The following is a 16,242-nucleotide window of genomic DNA, read 5'->3' as shown; positions in this document are numbered from 1 at the left end:
ACCTCCAGTCCTGGCCACAGGGAGCGGTAGTTGGTGAAGGAGCCACTATGGCAGCACTATGCCCAGTGAGGATACTGGGGAGATTCTCTGGGTAAATTGATTTATGGGCAGCTTTGCACTGGCAGAGCAATTTGTATAATCCATTGCTTTATTAATTGTAACTGTGAAGCTCTCATTAGTTTTTTCCCCCCACAAGCTTGAATATATCATGCTTCTAAACTTTCAAACTTTAGTGCATAAATTAATTGTATGGGCCATCAATTGACTCTCTGGACATGGCACTGCATGACAAGTATATTCCTTGAGCTAGAATAGATTAATAGAAATTAGAGATGAAAAGATGTGTTAGATGTAGTCGAGCCCTTTCCCCTCTCCCCGCTAAAGCAGGTTGTAGACCCCAATCAGCAACTATCAGATGTAAATAGCTACCATATGATTTCTATTTAAAAATCAATATATGTTTGTTAGGAGATATTTTAAAATAATCTTCCTTGTGCTGTATACCATTTTCTGGATGAAATCTGTTCACTTCTGTGCACCAAACTCTGACGTGCCCTGCTTGGGTGTGCAAGGCCTAAACCGTGCATTTCTGCACCACGGAGAGCCTCACAGGAGGAAGATGCACCATGGAAGTGCCTTCTGTGTCAGGTCTCAACAGGGCGAAGAATGTGTGTAAGGGGGATGTAAGCATGTGGCATCAGGGGTGGCCAGTGTGCTCACATGTAGTATGGAACACATGACCACAACTCCACACAGAACCAAGGATTTAAGGCACATCTACTATGTGTTCCCTAAGCACAGAAGCACAGTGCTATTCCTCATAACCCCATGCCCATTTGAACCTTGCAACAGTTACCCTGGCCCTGGAACATATGATGGAAGGGAGGATTCCCTTCCTCAGACCCGGTATACGTTTCAAAGCAACTTCAGTAGACCATATCCCTTTTAGTCTGAGTTAGGGGTGGAATCCAAAGCCCACAGAAGAGACTAGAAATGTACCCATTGACTTGAGGGGACATTGGACCAGGCATTTTGTTTGCTGGTTCAAGGGTTAGTACCCAGAAAGTGTAAATTTGTAAATAATATTTTGTACCGTTATTCCATGGACACTGTTTATTTTCCGTTCTGTTGCTATACTGCTGTAATGTGAATGCTTTCAAGAATCAGCTTTTGGTTTTATACTCATTCCTTGTATTGCGTTTGTTATTTTTGTTAGTTTTTGCTTTCCTCTCTAGCTATACCTTATTTTTGCTATATGCAATACATTGTCCTCATTGTGTCCATAGTTACATTAATGTAACCACCATTGAAGTCAACAGGGATGCATGGAGTGTAAACTGGGGCAGAACTGAGCATTTTATTTTAAACATTGTTTTCTCTTACAGAGAATGTAGACAATTATATATGTATTTTTGTTTCTGTTCATTGCTTTGCCATGCTGTATTTTCCAAGTGTGAGCCTTTATCCTTCTAGGCATGTATAGCTTTTTCCCCTTTGGTTTACTAATTTGGGTTACATCTCATAATATGAATAATATACTCTGATACTGTACCTAGAGCACACTGATGAGGCCTAAAGAGCTCTTCTGTGATGGGAATTAAGATCAAAAAGGATACCGAAAGTTAAATATTCAACATTTTTTCCTTGGATTTTAAATACAGAAAAAACAGTTTTGATGCAAAACTCATTGCAACAGAACGTGTTACTTAGACTCTCAGACCATGTCATTTTTAGATAGGAGTTGCACTGAGGGAAATCTCTTCATATGTAAATTATGACATTTTGACTATTGCTTCTTGTTATTAATGTTTATTAGCGGTGTTAAATAATCATCTTATTATGTTGTGTCAATGTCAAATAAAGTAAATGAGAACTACTGGAATTTAAAGGTATATTTTCAATTAGTTTCCTAACAAGAGGCTATTCATTTTATACAATTAAAAATAAAATTTCACCATTTTTTTCTTTTAGGAAGTTTAACTGTCAATAAATATTACATGAGAGATCTGGAACTACTGTTCTTAGGATCCCTAATTTGCATTCTCTTAACACTTTGTTAATTAAGTGTTAATGATTTTTATTAATTTAAAGAAAGAGCATTGTGAAAAGAGGGTCTAATTTAAATATCAAGATACAGTAAAGCTGTAACAAATGTGACTTATTTATGAGAAAAAATAAACTCACTGGTTAAAAGATAGACTTGGTATAAGTAGCTGCCGCACCAGCCAAATTTGGCCCATGAATTTTTGGATACCATTTATTGATAGCCCACAAGAAGTTTTGACTCATAAAAATGCAGACAACTGCTCTCATCAAGTTATTTGCTATTGAATTGCACAGGAGACTCATACATCATCAAAGATCTGGATAGTTCAGTTACCAAAAAAGCATTGACTTTTTACCTGTGTGGGGTTTGTTCACCTTATATTGGGTCCAATTCTGCAGCTTTTCACTCATGCCAGGATTCTTTTTAACATCAGTGGGACTCCTCATGTATTGACTGCAAGATGAGGCCAACTGTGTGTGAGGGCCTATTTTAAATACTGACAGTATGCTGGTCACATCCCAGTGTTCCCATCCATAAAAATCCTCTTTAATCACCCCTGTTTTGCCCTGTCTCCATCTCGCAATGGCGCTTGTACTAAATAACTTGCAAATAGTCAAAATGCTCTTCCCACTCAAAGCTTGTTTGTAGAAATACTGGTATATGGAAATATGAAAGGTTTAGGAATGCTTTATGAGTACATGGAGTTCTTTTCACTATGTGCGGGAAGTCAGATTTTAAAATGATGTCCCTTCTTTTAGCCTCTGTACCTGTATTCTGCTTGGGTTGTACCACACTCTCATTCAGCCTCTGTCAAGCCAAGTTGCAATGGCACTTATGAAAATTAGTGGAGTGAAACAAGCTCAGCAGTGGTTGTGGCCTAGGTAAGTCCTGTTCCAGTTTATAACCTACACCTTACCGCTGCATTAGGTGTCATACAGTCTGAAGTGCTGGGTGTGGTTATTTGCATGGTGCTTCTACCTCACATCTGGATTGTGTCACCGCAATGCTGGTGTCTGTGTGCTGGGACTATAAACTGTAAAGTTAAGGAATACTTGTAGGTGCACGGAGGGTATTTTTTGTTGTGCTGTTTTTGTTTTGTATCATTCTTTGTATAGATGTTCCCCGGGTTACTCAAGACCCGACTTATGCAAATCCGCACGTACGGAAAAAGTTCCGTGAGCTAGAAATAGAAGGTTTTTTTTGTTTGTTTGTTTTGCATAATGGTCAGGTATACGTTTCCGACTTATGCAAAATTTGAGTTATGCAAGGCGTTCGGAAAGGAATGATTGCATAAGTTGGGGAGCGTCTGTACTAGAGATTAGACAGCCTCTTTCTAGAAGAAGTTTAAGAATGGGCTGGTTTGCATTCCAGGGTTTGAGTTAAGGCTATTAGAAGTTTTGCACATTCTGTTGCTTCTGTAGGCTGAGTGCATTGCACGCACCAAGGGCTGTTTGCATTCCTCCATTCCACCCCACAAGACCCCTGTATGCTACCCACACATCCCCCTCGTTCAGGAATTCTGCAATCCCCGGCTCGCTTCCTTCCTCATGCTCTGTGTGTCTGCCATTCCAACTTCTTCCCATGCCAGCAGCTCTGAGTGCCCCAGATTCCCCTCTACCTGCCTATTTCTCCTTTCATTCCCATGTCAAGAGCTCTGTGCATCACCCTCCTCCATATAATTGTCCTCACTCACATGCCAGGGGGTCTGTGTTCCCCCTCATTTCCCTCTTCCCCATCATTGTTGAAGTTCTTTGTGTCTCCTCATTCCCACATCCACTACTTGTCCAGGGTTCTTTTTGTTCCCTTCGCCACACATCATTGTTCCCCATTCCCCCAATGCTTGCAGCCCATTCCCTCCTGCTCCCTCTTCTTTTTTCTTTTTCTTTCTGTCTGCGAGATAAGTCATTCAGATGACAACATATTAAACTCTATTGGAGACAATGGGCAGAGCTATGATGGGGGGAGGGGTTAATTGCTGCCATCAAATGTAGCATAGCATTCAAAAGTTCTCATGCTAACATCACATTGACCGTAGGACCTTGCTTTGCTCAGCCAGTTGCTAAAGCAACATGGATACATTGTTGCCATTTTGGCCTGCAAAAGCAATTTGGGAAGCCTAGTTTGAGACAGTGACACTGAAGGATCAGGAGACACAGGAAAACTGAGCTGAAAGAGTTTCAACTTTGTGGCTGCAGCATCCCCAGTAGTTCCTAAGGGAACATGTACTGAACTCTAGCTGACTCCCAGTTTTCAAAAGGGAATAGGCATAGCACACAATCACCATGTGAACAGTACTGGCAGAAGAAAGCCAGGAAGTTATTCTGCTAATCAATGTGCCAGGCAGCTGTCATATAGAAATAGCATCTGGTGAAATAGCCACTTGTGGGCAGGGAGGCATATCATCACATTCCTATGGCCTTGCCCTGTTGCTCTTTGTCCGGCTGGCTTGCCCATTTCTTGTTGTCAAAAATTGGTATGAACCTAGAAGAAAATAAATTTGATAACGTTCACCTCCTTTAGCTTTCTTGTTGCCCTGAATTCCATGCCTCACACTGGATACCCATTTCCTTCCCATCCTTGATGATAAAGGTTTACAGATAAATGTTTACAAGATGCTGGCTGTATCAAACAAATTTTTCTAGATATGCCTCAAAAATTGAGGTGTAGCCTTCTCTTCATGTCTTATGGGCTCCCTAAAATTTTAGAGCTACTAGATACATGTTTGTGAGCCCTGCAAGAAATCTTCAGTAGGAAGGTAGGTGGGAAGGAGTAGCATAGAATGATTATTTGGTGCCAAGAACAGTAGATTGAGGAAAACCTCTGTACATTTAAGAGAATGATGATCTAGGAGAGAGCTCTGCTACAGCCAAGATAAGCAATGAGGCTTCTGGAAAATGTCCATGGATGGGAGATTGATGATTGAGACTAGGTAAGTGTAAGGCCTGGAGAATAGAAAAGCAGATGGTGGGTTGAAAGTGCTATTGTCACTGGATATCAGACATAACTGGGGATTGGGAAGAACTATTGTGTGTAAGGCAACTATTGAGGGATAAGAAACAAATGGATTTGATATGGAGTGGGAGGGGGAAAGGAGGAGACAGATAGAGAGATTCATGGCTGGACTCATCCCTCTCACCACGCCATGGTCCAAATGTACACATAACATGACAAAGACACACAATGAGGGGCACAAAATTATTTATGAATAACACTTAAAATGCTAGGTTTCAGAGTAGCAGCCGTGTTAGTCTGTATTCGCAAAAAGAAAAGGAGTACTTGTGGCACCTTAGAGACTAACCAATTTATTTGAGCATAAGCTTTCGTGGGCTACAGCTCACTTCATCGGATGCATTCCTTAAAATGCTGTAGGGTGCATTCCTTTGGTATGAATGACTCTTTTTGTAACCTTTGTTTCATTATTTCGGATGTAATTAATTTTCAACAATAAAAATGAGGGGACATCATGTGTGTGTAACACAGGTACCCCCTGGACCACAATGAGAGACATCGCTTGAAATGAAGGATATTTGAGAGATCTGGTCAGCCTTACATTCACAGGAAAATACCAATTCTAGAATTTAGATCAGCCTAGCATCACCTTCTCAATAGAGCTGGTCAGATTTTTCAAACAAACAGCTGTGCTTTTTTTAAATGATCAAAAACGGTCCTTTTTTTAAATGTCATTCTTCATTTAACATCTGTGTAATATTCTATTTTGAAAATTTGATAACATAACATTTTTATAGCATTTTCTATAATGTTTTCAATAGAAATATGGGAAAATGTTGGAAAAAATTGAAAAACAGGTCTGTTTTGAGGAATTTGAAACAAAAATAACTCTGAAATTTAAAATCTTTTGGCAAAAAACTACCATTTCCTGACCAGCTCTAATCCTCAACTTTAAGGGCCAAATTTGCAAAGAAGTCTGTAAGTCCAAGGTCTGTGTACACAAATGCAAACACAGTTGTAAACTGTAACTGATTATATGCAGAAATCAGGTTCATGCTTACTGAGATGTGTAATGCGCCATTTGCTGATACAGTTGTATTAATTGCACACACAAATATAGGATATAAATTGTAACTGAATTTTTGCATGCAGACTTTGGCCTGCTTTAAAAAAAAGACTCTAAAATTGAAACAGTGTAATTGTCTGTGGGCGAAATTGGGAAGACTTCCCAGGCAAAGAGAGATATTATGCACTATGCATGCATGAGGTACATTTTGCACCAATAGCTAATTGTTACATTGTGGGGAAGTAGCAGTTGAGCATGTTTTGTTGTAAATTTAATATTTTTCTCAGTGTTTTGGTTGTAGTTGCACACCTGGGATTTCTCCCCCCCCCCCATTTGGTAAAGAATATTTACCTTGTGCTAGAAAGGAAACTGTAGCACATAACAAGCTAAGAATAACAAATTTATATATGTTAGACAAAAAGCTCTAACCCACAGGACTGGTTGAGACAGGCTGCAAGTTCTGCAGCTATAACGTACTTGTATATCTTCAGGTACATTACACCCTGACATCCGATCCTCAACAGAAGTAACTGCCTAAGGGGAAGTTTATTCCTGTTATGGGAGTGGAGTAACAGTTCAGGTTTTGCATGCCCACTATGTGGCATAAGTGGGGTTGAGCCAATCCCTCCCACACACCCACTTTTCCTGTTTCTTAGGGAGGGTCTGGATAAGAGTTGGGTAAGGGGTGAGTGATCCCCAACTAGCACAAGTAAGACTATATAATAGCCATTGTTCCACTTGCTTGCACATTGGACAGGCTTCCAGAGTGTTGTTTTAACAGGATGTGCAAGGAATAACTTCACATAGCCATCTGTATGCAGGATTGGGTCTGATGTGGGTATGCTGAAGTTCCCATAGCTTTATAATATTAGCGCAACACATTAGAGAAGGTTATAGATAAACCTATATTGTTACATCCTAAAAAGAAAAGGAGTACTTGTGGCACCTTAGAGACTAACCAATTTATTTGAGCATGAGCTTTCGTGAGCTACAGCTCCGATGCATCCGATGAAGTGAGCTGTAGCTCACGAAAGCTCATGCTCAAATAAATTGGTTAGTCTCTAAGGTGCCACAAGTCCTCCTTTTCTTTTTGCGAATACAGACGAACACGGCTGTTACTCTGAAACATGTTACATCCTAGTTGCTCTGTGAATAGATGCTACAAGTTTCCAGTGTCATTAGTCTCATGATGACATTCATGAATGTTTCTTAATAAATCCTCATTTAAAAAAAGTTCTGAGATATAAAAATAGATATTTGGCTCATATATCACTTTTCAACTTGTATATCAAAATGCTTGACAAAGGAGGGGAAGTATTGTTATGGGGACTGTTGATGGGGAAACTGAGGCACACAGAGATGCTGTGACTTGCCCAAGGTCAGACAGCAGTTCAGTAGCACAGCCATGAATATACTGAGATCTCATCATATCCAGTTCAGTGACCATGCTGCCTGCCTTTTCTTCCATTCTTCCTTTAAAGTAGCCCAAACAAGCCTCTTACAAATTGCACATTTCCTCAGGTTCACATTGCACAGGGGTTGCTTACACAATGGTACCTTCTCAGATATATTCATGTTTATGGTGACTTCAGGGGTCATTTGCTATTCAACTCTTGATGGAGGGAACCAATATTTAAAGGTTTCTTGAATACTTCAGCATGTATTTTGACATTTATTGTAATGACAGCATTCTAGACAGAAGCCTGTCATCCAATAAACTTAAGACATCATTTTAACTATGGCATCTGTAAAAAAGTCAATAACTGCCTCATCAAAGGGCAATCATGTCCAATGTGGGTGTCTGTGCCAATTGTGTTCTGAACAGCTGCAATAACCTAGGTTTCTACACCCACATTTCCTCATAATTATCTTCATGAGGCTGAGGTAGTTAAGACCAGATCTTTAGCGTTTCCTGGATGTCAAAATATCCACACACCTTCTGTAATTCTGAGGCTACCAGCCCCCTTTCATATTCCTCTTAGTTGGTCCATCTAATTATCTAGTGCCATGGCTGTTTAATGCATTATTCAAGACACACAGTGAATTTCAAGGTATAGTGCCTTCTGTTTTAAAAAGGAAACAACTTGCATAATTAGACGTCCTTTGTTGCACAAAACATATAAACATTGTAGTCGATACAGACTCCCTGCCCCTTCCAAAAATGAACATTATTTTTTACAATCATAGTTAGATCTGTGTCTTTAAAAGTCTCTGTACTTCCAGCATCACTAACCAATGCATTCACTTCAGATGTTTGTAGTCTACTTCCTGTTTCAAGAGGGAATTCATTCTTTCCACATGTGGTACATTCAATAAGGGTTTTAAATGGCAAACTAGTGAGAAAGTTATAACTTAATGAACATGTTACTTAATCCTCCTTATAGAATGTCAAAATAAATTGGAGGCTATAATATGTGGCTTGAATATCCATCTTGTTAAATTGTGTTTCTGTGTGCTATGTCTGAAGAAAGTCAGATAGACTGGACCGCTCCTACCACCACACAAAAAGTGGGTGAGGGAAATGGGGGTGGGGGGCTGGGGAGGAATTATAAATGTAAATTCATAGGGACAGATCCTAACCCCTTAATGCCCCTTTGCTAATGTCCCACACTAATGCACCAGGGGCACAAAGGGGCTATAAAAGTTCACGAAATGTGGGGAATCCAATAGTTGCCATTGAGCTTGTTCTACAGAAATTTCTTTTAGCCCCTGGCACACAGGAAGTGTATTGTGGTTGGCAGGGCGTAGCCAGCATGCACTGCATTAGGGTGATTGTCAGCCAGTGTGGGACCATTAGAAAGCAGCCCTATTCAAAGAAGCAGCCAGGAGGCTGCTTTAAGGTCTGTCAGGGACAGAAATGACCCCTAGCTGTCCTGGGAAGCAGGGGAGCCCAGTGATAGTTCAGAGGTGAGAATCAGGCCTATCTCTGTCAGTGACATCAATAGGAGGAGTTTTTCCTAAGTAGCCCAGAAGATTTTGTCCTTTGTTATTACATTCAAGCAGAAATAGAAAGTGCAATATACAGTCAATGGGATCAGGCTGTACTCCTGTTGCAGCCAATTGCAAAACTTCTATTAGCCTTAGTGGCAACAGAGCCATGTTCAATTTTGCCACAGAGGAAGACCCATACAGGGTTTAAGTTATATATAGTATGTAGAGTCTTCTGCTTGCCAAAGTTATGAGTACATGGACAACGGAAGATTTGAAAACATATATGCAACTAAGGGCCTAATCCTGCAAACACGCAAACATGTGATAACTTTATTCCTGCACGTAGTCCCATAGAGATTGCCCTAAAGAGCTGAGTAGGACTAAGCAGATAAAGAAAGGTAGTCATGTGCATAAATGGTTTGCAAAACTGAGCCCAAAAATTGCAAGCACAGAAGGAGGCCAAAATATTAGTAACTGATACTGCACATTCTGCAAGTGTGAGAAAGTCAGGCAAAGGCATTGTTCCTTTGTGACTGTGGGAATGATATTTCTAACTTATTTACTCTTTATACCCAGTGAGCTCAGCAGAGGACTTCCTAGCAGCACACAAAGGCCCCAAACCCTGAGATCTTTACTTATGCAGACTCCTATTAATTCACAGGTTCGTCCAGAATCTTTTCTATTGCACATTGCCCTAGTCAAATTCACAAATCAATTTATTTTAGCACTTGGCTCTCATTTATTCTTTCATGAAACCCAGAAAGGGGAAAAATCCTTTTCAGACACCTACACCCAACATATATCAACTAAGAATAGAAACAATACAGAAACAGATGGAAATGTTAATGCTGACACTCACAAGCACGCACCACACATTTGTGAAATAATGAAAATGGGTGGGCAGTTGTTATGCGCACTCCATGCTGGCTAGTATATTTTTCTGGCGATACATTTGCAAGAGAATTTCTCAGAGGTATTTTCAGTTAAGCAGAGCAGTCACTGCATGGTATCTCTCTGGCATGTGGGTGTAGGAAGTCACAGACATTGTTCATGTTTTTTGCACTGCACTGGTATTAGTCAGAGCCTGTCCCAGAGACATGTGGCAGGTTCAGTCATATGTGGTCTGGTGTCCACTTGCCCCTGGTGCCTTCTCAGTATGTATGATAATGGGGCTGCCACAAGATGGAAGGGGTGACGGTGGTGACAGCCTCATTGGCTGGAGCCTCATGGAAATACAAGCCTCGTAACTGGGGGGCAGAAGCTGGGACTGAAAACAGAAGTGTCCCTTAGGACAGACTTGCACTTCTATGAGCTGTTATTCTGAGAACGGGTATCAACAGCCAAGACTACAAAGTCTTTTAATTCATCATGTGTCCACAATTTGCATGGCTAGGTTGATTCACTGAACATGAACGGCAAGAGGGATTACAAATTCAGTCATTTAGTTCTCAATCTTTGCTTTTCCGGACTGCATATTTCCACAATAAAGACAGTGTTGCCATTTTTGCTGGCCTCACCCCCCAATCTGTTATCCTAAATTGTGCATGGGGTATATTAATTTCACAAAGAGCATAGCATGAAAAATGCTGCATTCTGTGATCTCCATCTAATCTTACGCCCAAAAGGAAGGAGCCATATTTAGCCTCATGTCTAGTCATATGCAGAAAGAACATACTTCCCTTTGGCTGGTGCTACCTACATAAAGGGCATTTGGAACCAATACAGAGTGAGAACACTACTTGCAGAGTAATTTATTGCCCAGTGGGAGAAAGGGTATCCGAATTTGTCCCAGTCCTGTTTGTTAGAGACATCCCATGTCCACTGATCTTTACCAGGAATGGGTAGAATTTGGCTAAAGAAGAGAGAGGGAGAGCAAGAGAGAAATGTGGGAAAAAAGAATATTCAAGAGCTAGAAGTAAGAGTTGTACAGTTAAAATAGATGGAAATATATAAAACTATCCATGGAGTAGAAGAATCACATCAATAGAAACTCCCTGGCAACATAAGGTATGACAGAATCATTTATTTTTGGAATTCGATGAGTTTTAGCAAGGAACACAGCAACTAATTAACAATAGAGGTGTCCATATAGTAAATCAATCCCTGGGTGACAAAGGGAAAACTCTAATTGGGAAAAGGGGTTAATGATGATTTTAAGTTAAAGGAAATTGCAGATTAGGGGAGTTCATTAAAACCAGTTGATAAAGAGGGAACACTTGTGATGTTGACCTCTTCTTGCCTGGTCTCCCACCATCTTGTGTTTGGTTAATAAATGCTTCTTATTTTGGGTTAGCTGGCATTCCGAGTAAGGTTAAGTTTCAGAAGCAAGTGCAGGAAATGGGGGGAAAACATGCAGATCACAACAAATCCCCCCCCCCCACTTGCCCATCCTCAACTCACAACCCTCATAGTAACCTCAGCAGCCAGTTCCCTGTGTCATTGTGCTATGGAAGAACACGGAGATGTTGACTGACTCCTCTATAACCAAGTCCAGGACTCTCATCAAGTGTTTCTCCAGTAGGGGACCTAGATTATTAGACTTTAATGATTGAAAATGTAATAAACAATAATATGCGTGACGTCCCAGGGGATTGCTGTATTTGTTTTCTGAGGAGGAAGTGGGGCGTGTGTGTGTGTGTGTGTTAACCATTTAAACTCTGATTGTTTTCTTATGTGTATTATTCAAAATGTATTTCCATTTTAGCTTTATTTGCGGAATTCGGTGTCCGTATTGAACATTCGGTGTAATATTTACAAAGTACCTTTCCAGGGAGGTTGTTTATCAAGTCCCCCTATCACAAGCGACAAGGGCTGTTGAGTAAAGAGTTATATGACACTGCTTTGGATTAGCCTGAGGTTCGTCGCATCAGGAACGGCGAACTATGTCTCCTGTTGGAGTAAGAAAATTCCCTTCCTCCCAGAACACCACCAGCAGCCCTACAATTTTCTCGGTTCAACTGTCAGATAAATTGGCAGCTACGGTAACTGGATAATACCTCCCTCACCGATGCATTCACGGGAAACCTTAGGCACTGTATTAGTCTGAGGCAGGGATTCGCAACCCACTAGGCAAGGGAACTCTGCAATTTAGACTGACAGCCGATTTTTTTCCGTATCAATCCGGGCAGTGCGGAGTGTCACAATATTTACTCCTCTTCCCCGCCTGTGAATTAGATTTTGGGGGGCCATGGGAGGTAGCGGGAAAGGAAAGGGAGCGCTGCGCCTTTAACGGCTCCCCCCTCCGTCCTGAGTCTCCTGTTCCAGCTTGCAAGCCCTGCCGATCCGTATTTAAAGCGGCACCAGCTGGGCAGGTGGGAGGTGGCGGTGATGCTGGTGCCTCGGAGTTCCTTCGCCGCACGCTTTGGAATTGCATCAGCTGGAGCAGAAATCCCCCCTCCGACACAGCTGAGAGAGGAGAGGCGGCAGTTCCCCCAGGGCTCGCTGGCTCGATTCCCCACAGGGCTCCGGGGGTGGGAGTGTGGGGGGAGGCCCAATCACTGTCACCCCCTCTCCCCCGGTTTGCGTGCCGAGCCGGGCGCCCCGTGCCTCCCTGCCCCTGCCGTGTGTGTGTGTGTGTTGTAACCACACCCCGTTGTGAAATCGCCCAGCCTGCGCGGGCTACTCCCTTCTTCCCCGAGCTACGTGAGCGCGGTGCTGCCGGAGGGGGCAGGAAATCGCCCAGTCCCCGGGGAGGGGCGTGCGGGGAGCGCCGGCCCGCCCGGGGGCGCCCACCCGGGGGCGAGCCGGAGCCCGCAGGTGACCCGAGAACAAAGGGCTCCGGCGAGGGGAATCACCGCGCTGCGGGGGAGAGCGGCTCGGCCCCTGGGGTGGGGCCCGGGCGGCCGCCTCTGCTCCGGCTGCGGAGGGCGCCAGGGGCCGCGCGTGAACCGCCAGCGTCCGCGCAGCGAAGCGGATTCGTGACTCTCGGAGACACCCCCCCCGCCCCCCTCCTCCTCGCCCGCCCCCGGCTCCCAGGGCCCCGCGCCTTGAGCCTGCACTGCAACCGCGCGGGGGAAGCCGAGGCGAGAGGTTTCCACCGAGCGAGGCTCTGCCTCCCCAGTTAAAGCCATTGCGCGCCTACTGGATGTGTAGCACCTCGATCCTCCCTGGGAGGCAGAGAAGGCATTGCACGCCCCTCTCCCCAGCTGCACTGCCTCTCTCCCTCCCTCCCCACGCCGCCCCCGGGGATCGACCTCCCCAGCCCCGACCCACGGGGCTCCCTTTGCACCGAGAGGGGCAGACTGACTTGAAACTGGGCTAGGGGGAGAGAAGGCAGGGAAGGCGAGTCTCCTCCGAGCCGATCCCCGTGCACTGGTGGAATGACACCCACTCCGCTCCGGCAAGTGCTGGGGGAAGCTCGAGAGGGGGAAAGACAAATAAACTCTGTGTGTGTATGAGAGAACAGCCCCCTTAAAGAGCCGGAGACCCCCGGAGCCTCGCTACCTGCGAGAAGCTTCTGCTACTGCTGCTGCTGCTTTTCCAAACTGCTGACTTTCCAGAGCTTATTTTTAGCCCGGAGACTAAATATTATTAGCTACATTTCTACGTAGGAAGAATCGAAGGGGGGGAAAAAAGAGATAGATGAGCAGAAGGCTCACCAGAATGGTCTCCGATTGTTTTTTTGCGTTAAGGCTTCAGTGTTGTTAATTTCAGAAGCTCCCCGTTTTAATTATAGCAAAGTAGATACAGATCTTGATTTAGCAACACTCTAAGCGACATGCACGGTTCTTGCATACTATCATATGTAACACACATAGATGCATCAGTGATCTGTCTAGAAATCAGTTAATCTCTGTGTAGCTAAAGATCAGTTACATCTCTATCTAAAGATCAGCGGCATCTCATTATCTAAAGATCAGTTTAATCTTTATCTAAAGCATGCACACACACAGAGAGAAGAGATTCTTAGGTTTAAACAGATATAAGTTAACTTAAGTCTCAGTGAAATCTCATAAAGATTCTCCTACCTTTTCTATTCCTTTCCACACACAGGTCAGCAACAAAGGTAACAAAACTAGGCAAAGAGCAGGAAACAATCCCCACATAATAGACAGCAGCTAGAGGTGTTGTTGCTAGGGGGTTAGCACCCCTGTGCTTACCTTAGTCACAGCTAACACCACAAGCAGTGGCTAGATCTTGGAGATAAACACTTGCATTTCCCAAAGTTGACACCGTTATACCAACCCCCGGAGCTTGCAAGACTCTTTTTGCCCCCTATTCCAGCCTGCGCCGCTAGGAATGCAACTTCAGCCAGCTCCAAAGAGGCGACAGAACTGGGGCTTGGTTACAAGTGCGATCAGCTTCCTAAACGAGAGTCTCTCCTTCAGCCTGATCTTTCAGTGTAAGCTGATGTTCAGGGATAGCCGCCTTTTAAGGGCTACAGGATTCACTCCGGAGTCGAGGCAGATACCTGGGGTGCTCCCACCTCTGCCTAACCCAGTGCCCCTGTCCAAGGTACTGATCGAACCCCCTTTCCCCCCCAGCGCTCCCAGGACTGCACAGGGTGCTCCAGGAGGAAAAGGACTAAAACCTATACTTTAATTGTGACACTTGGTACCGCTTTAGACAGTTCCTTTCATTTCCCACGCTTTGTCACGTGAATATTGCCTTGCCAAAGCCGTCCTGTTAATAGATGATCACATGTTGACTGGACCCTTTGCTTTGCAAGAGGATCACCCATTTCATTATCGGCTGCATTCACTTATGGACTTCTTTCTCTTCCCCTTCCCCCCAGCATCTGTAGATGGACCCAGGGTTCTTAATATTGGGATGCTGCTCCTTGTAGCCATTATAGTTCCTTGCATTAACTCTCTATCAATGGTGCATACAAATGTCAAGGAAATACCCACATATGCCACACATAAATCAGACTCTATGCCCACATAGAAAAGGTGAACGAGAGGAGAACTTGACAGAGCCATCAGCACTAAGCACTCAGATATTCCAGGTCCCCAGCTCCAAGTTTGTTATACGCAGCCTTTGCATCGCAGTCTTAAATCAAAGAGCATTTCAATTAAAGTTATACTGTCTAAAACACAATTCACCCGGCCTCAGTGGGTTGTATTCTTTGGCATATTAGGTACTAGAAAGCTGAGCCATGAGATTAGATACTGTTGTTAAGCAACGTCTCAAACATTTTTTGCAGTCATAGAAAGAGATTTTTTATTGGTACTCACCATTGTTTCTTTGCTGTCCTGGAGACAGAAGTGTCTTAAAATCCAGTCTCTCCAACAGATGCTGGAAGGTAATGTGTCTTGTTTGAAGTCATCATGTGAGAACTTCTGCTTTGCTCAGTGGATCGCCCACCACTTGGTGTGACTTATGAATCTAATAACCCTTTGCAATATCCGCAAGCTTAAACTCTCCACCACCTTGGTGACTACAGAAGACAGAATGCAACTGGCAGGGATTTTAAAAAACCTAAAGATTTACGCAAACGCCTTAGCTCAGAGACACGTTTCCCTTTGAGTTCTTACGTGATTTTAATGAATGAGAGAGGTTACCAGTGATTACAAACTAACATGGTATAAAACGTGACACTAACCGCCTCCCAGTAAATTGGGAGTTTGACAGAAAGTTCCCGAGGAAAGTCTTTTCTGGACACTCTCTATACAATAAACTCAGCCTCCAGATCACTTTCCGACAACCTCCTGGCTCGCACCTGGGGCTGTGCAAGATGAGCTGGCTCTGGAGATTTGCATTGGTGACAGGTAAGGAAACATTTGGCTTTTTAGTGTCACGTTCACTCTAGCTAACACGGAAAGCACTCCCGGGACTTGTTGCATACTAGTTCCTGCAGAGTGTAGCCAAAGGAGGAATATGTACAGTTATCAAGACTGGATCACTTGGAAACCCTTGTAACTTACAAAAGCAGAACTTCTGAATAAACTTCTCTTTCCCACTCTCCTTTTGACACAGCGTTGTGAAATAAGATCTGTGTCTGATGTTCCTGGGGAACGTCTGGATAAGCGAGCTCTGACTACAGGACTTTAGCATGAGGGGGATTGATCTGTTTTTCAACTGAGCAAGAAACATTCTTCCTGGACCTTGAGTGTTTTAGCTTTCTTAATTAAAACAAAAAGTTGCAGCCAAAAGTATGGGGAATTCAGCCTCCGTCTAGTGACGGAGTTTGAATGAAGTTATCGCTGCATCTAAGATACTGTAATGGCTTTAAATGTGAGTAACGACACTCGTATAGCCAACTTGGCGTCTTGTGCTGTGAAATAACCCAATTGGCGCTCGGAGCTAG

At 43.4% G+C, this 16,242-nt stretch overlaps 1 protein-coding gene across 2 annotated transcripts in view; it reads right to left on the bottom strand.

The window, feature by feature from the left end:
- BDNF (brain derived neurotrophic factor) overlaps positions 1 to 15,334 on the bottom strand; it is a 48,063-nt gene extending 32,729 nt beyond the window's left edge. Inside the window, exon 1 of one of the 2 annotated variants that reach the window (XM_043549576.1) lies at positions 15,170 to 15,334. In XM_043549576.1, the coding sequence (XP_043405511.1) occupies positions 15,170 to 15,172 (3 nt within the window). In that variant the 5' untranslated portion in view covers positions 15,173 to 15,334. Of the gene's footprint in view, positions 1 to 14,092; positions 14,372 to 15,169 lie in introns of those variants that run through there. The other variant, XM_007067914.3, reaches the window with a different exon arrangement.
- Between the last annotated feature and the right edge of the window lie 908 nt (positions 15,335 to 16,242).

This window comes from Chelonia mydas, chromosome 6 (genome assembly GCF_015237465.2).
Source record: "Chelonia mydas isolate rCheMyd1 chromosome 6, rCheMyd1.pri.v2, whole genome shotgun sequence".
NCBI lineage: Eukaryota > Metazoa > Chordata > Testudines > Cheloniidae > Chelonia > Chelonia mydas.
This window is presented reverse-complemented; position numbering and strand designations above follow the sequence as displayed.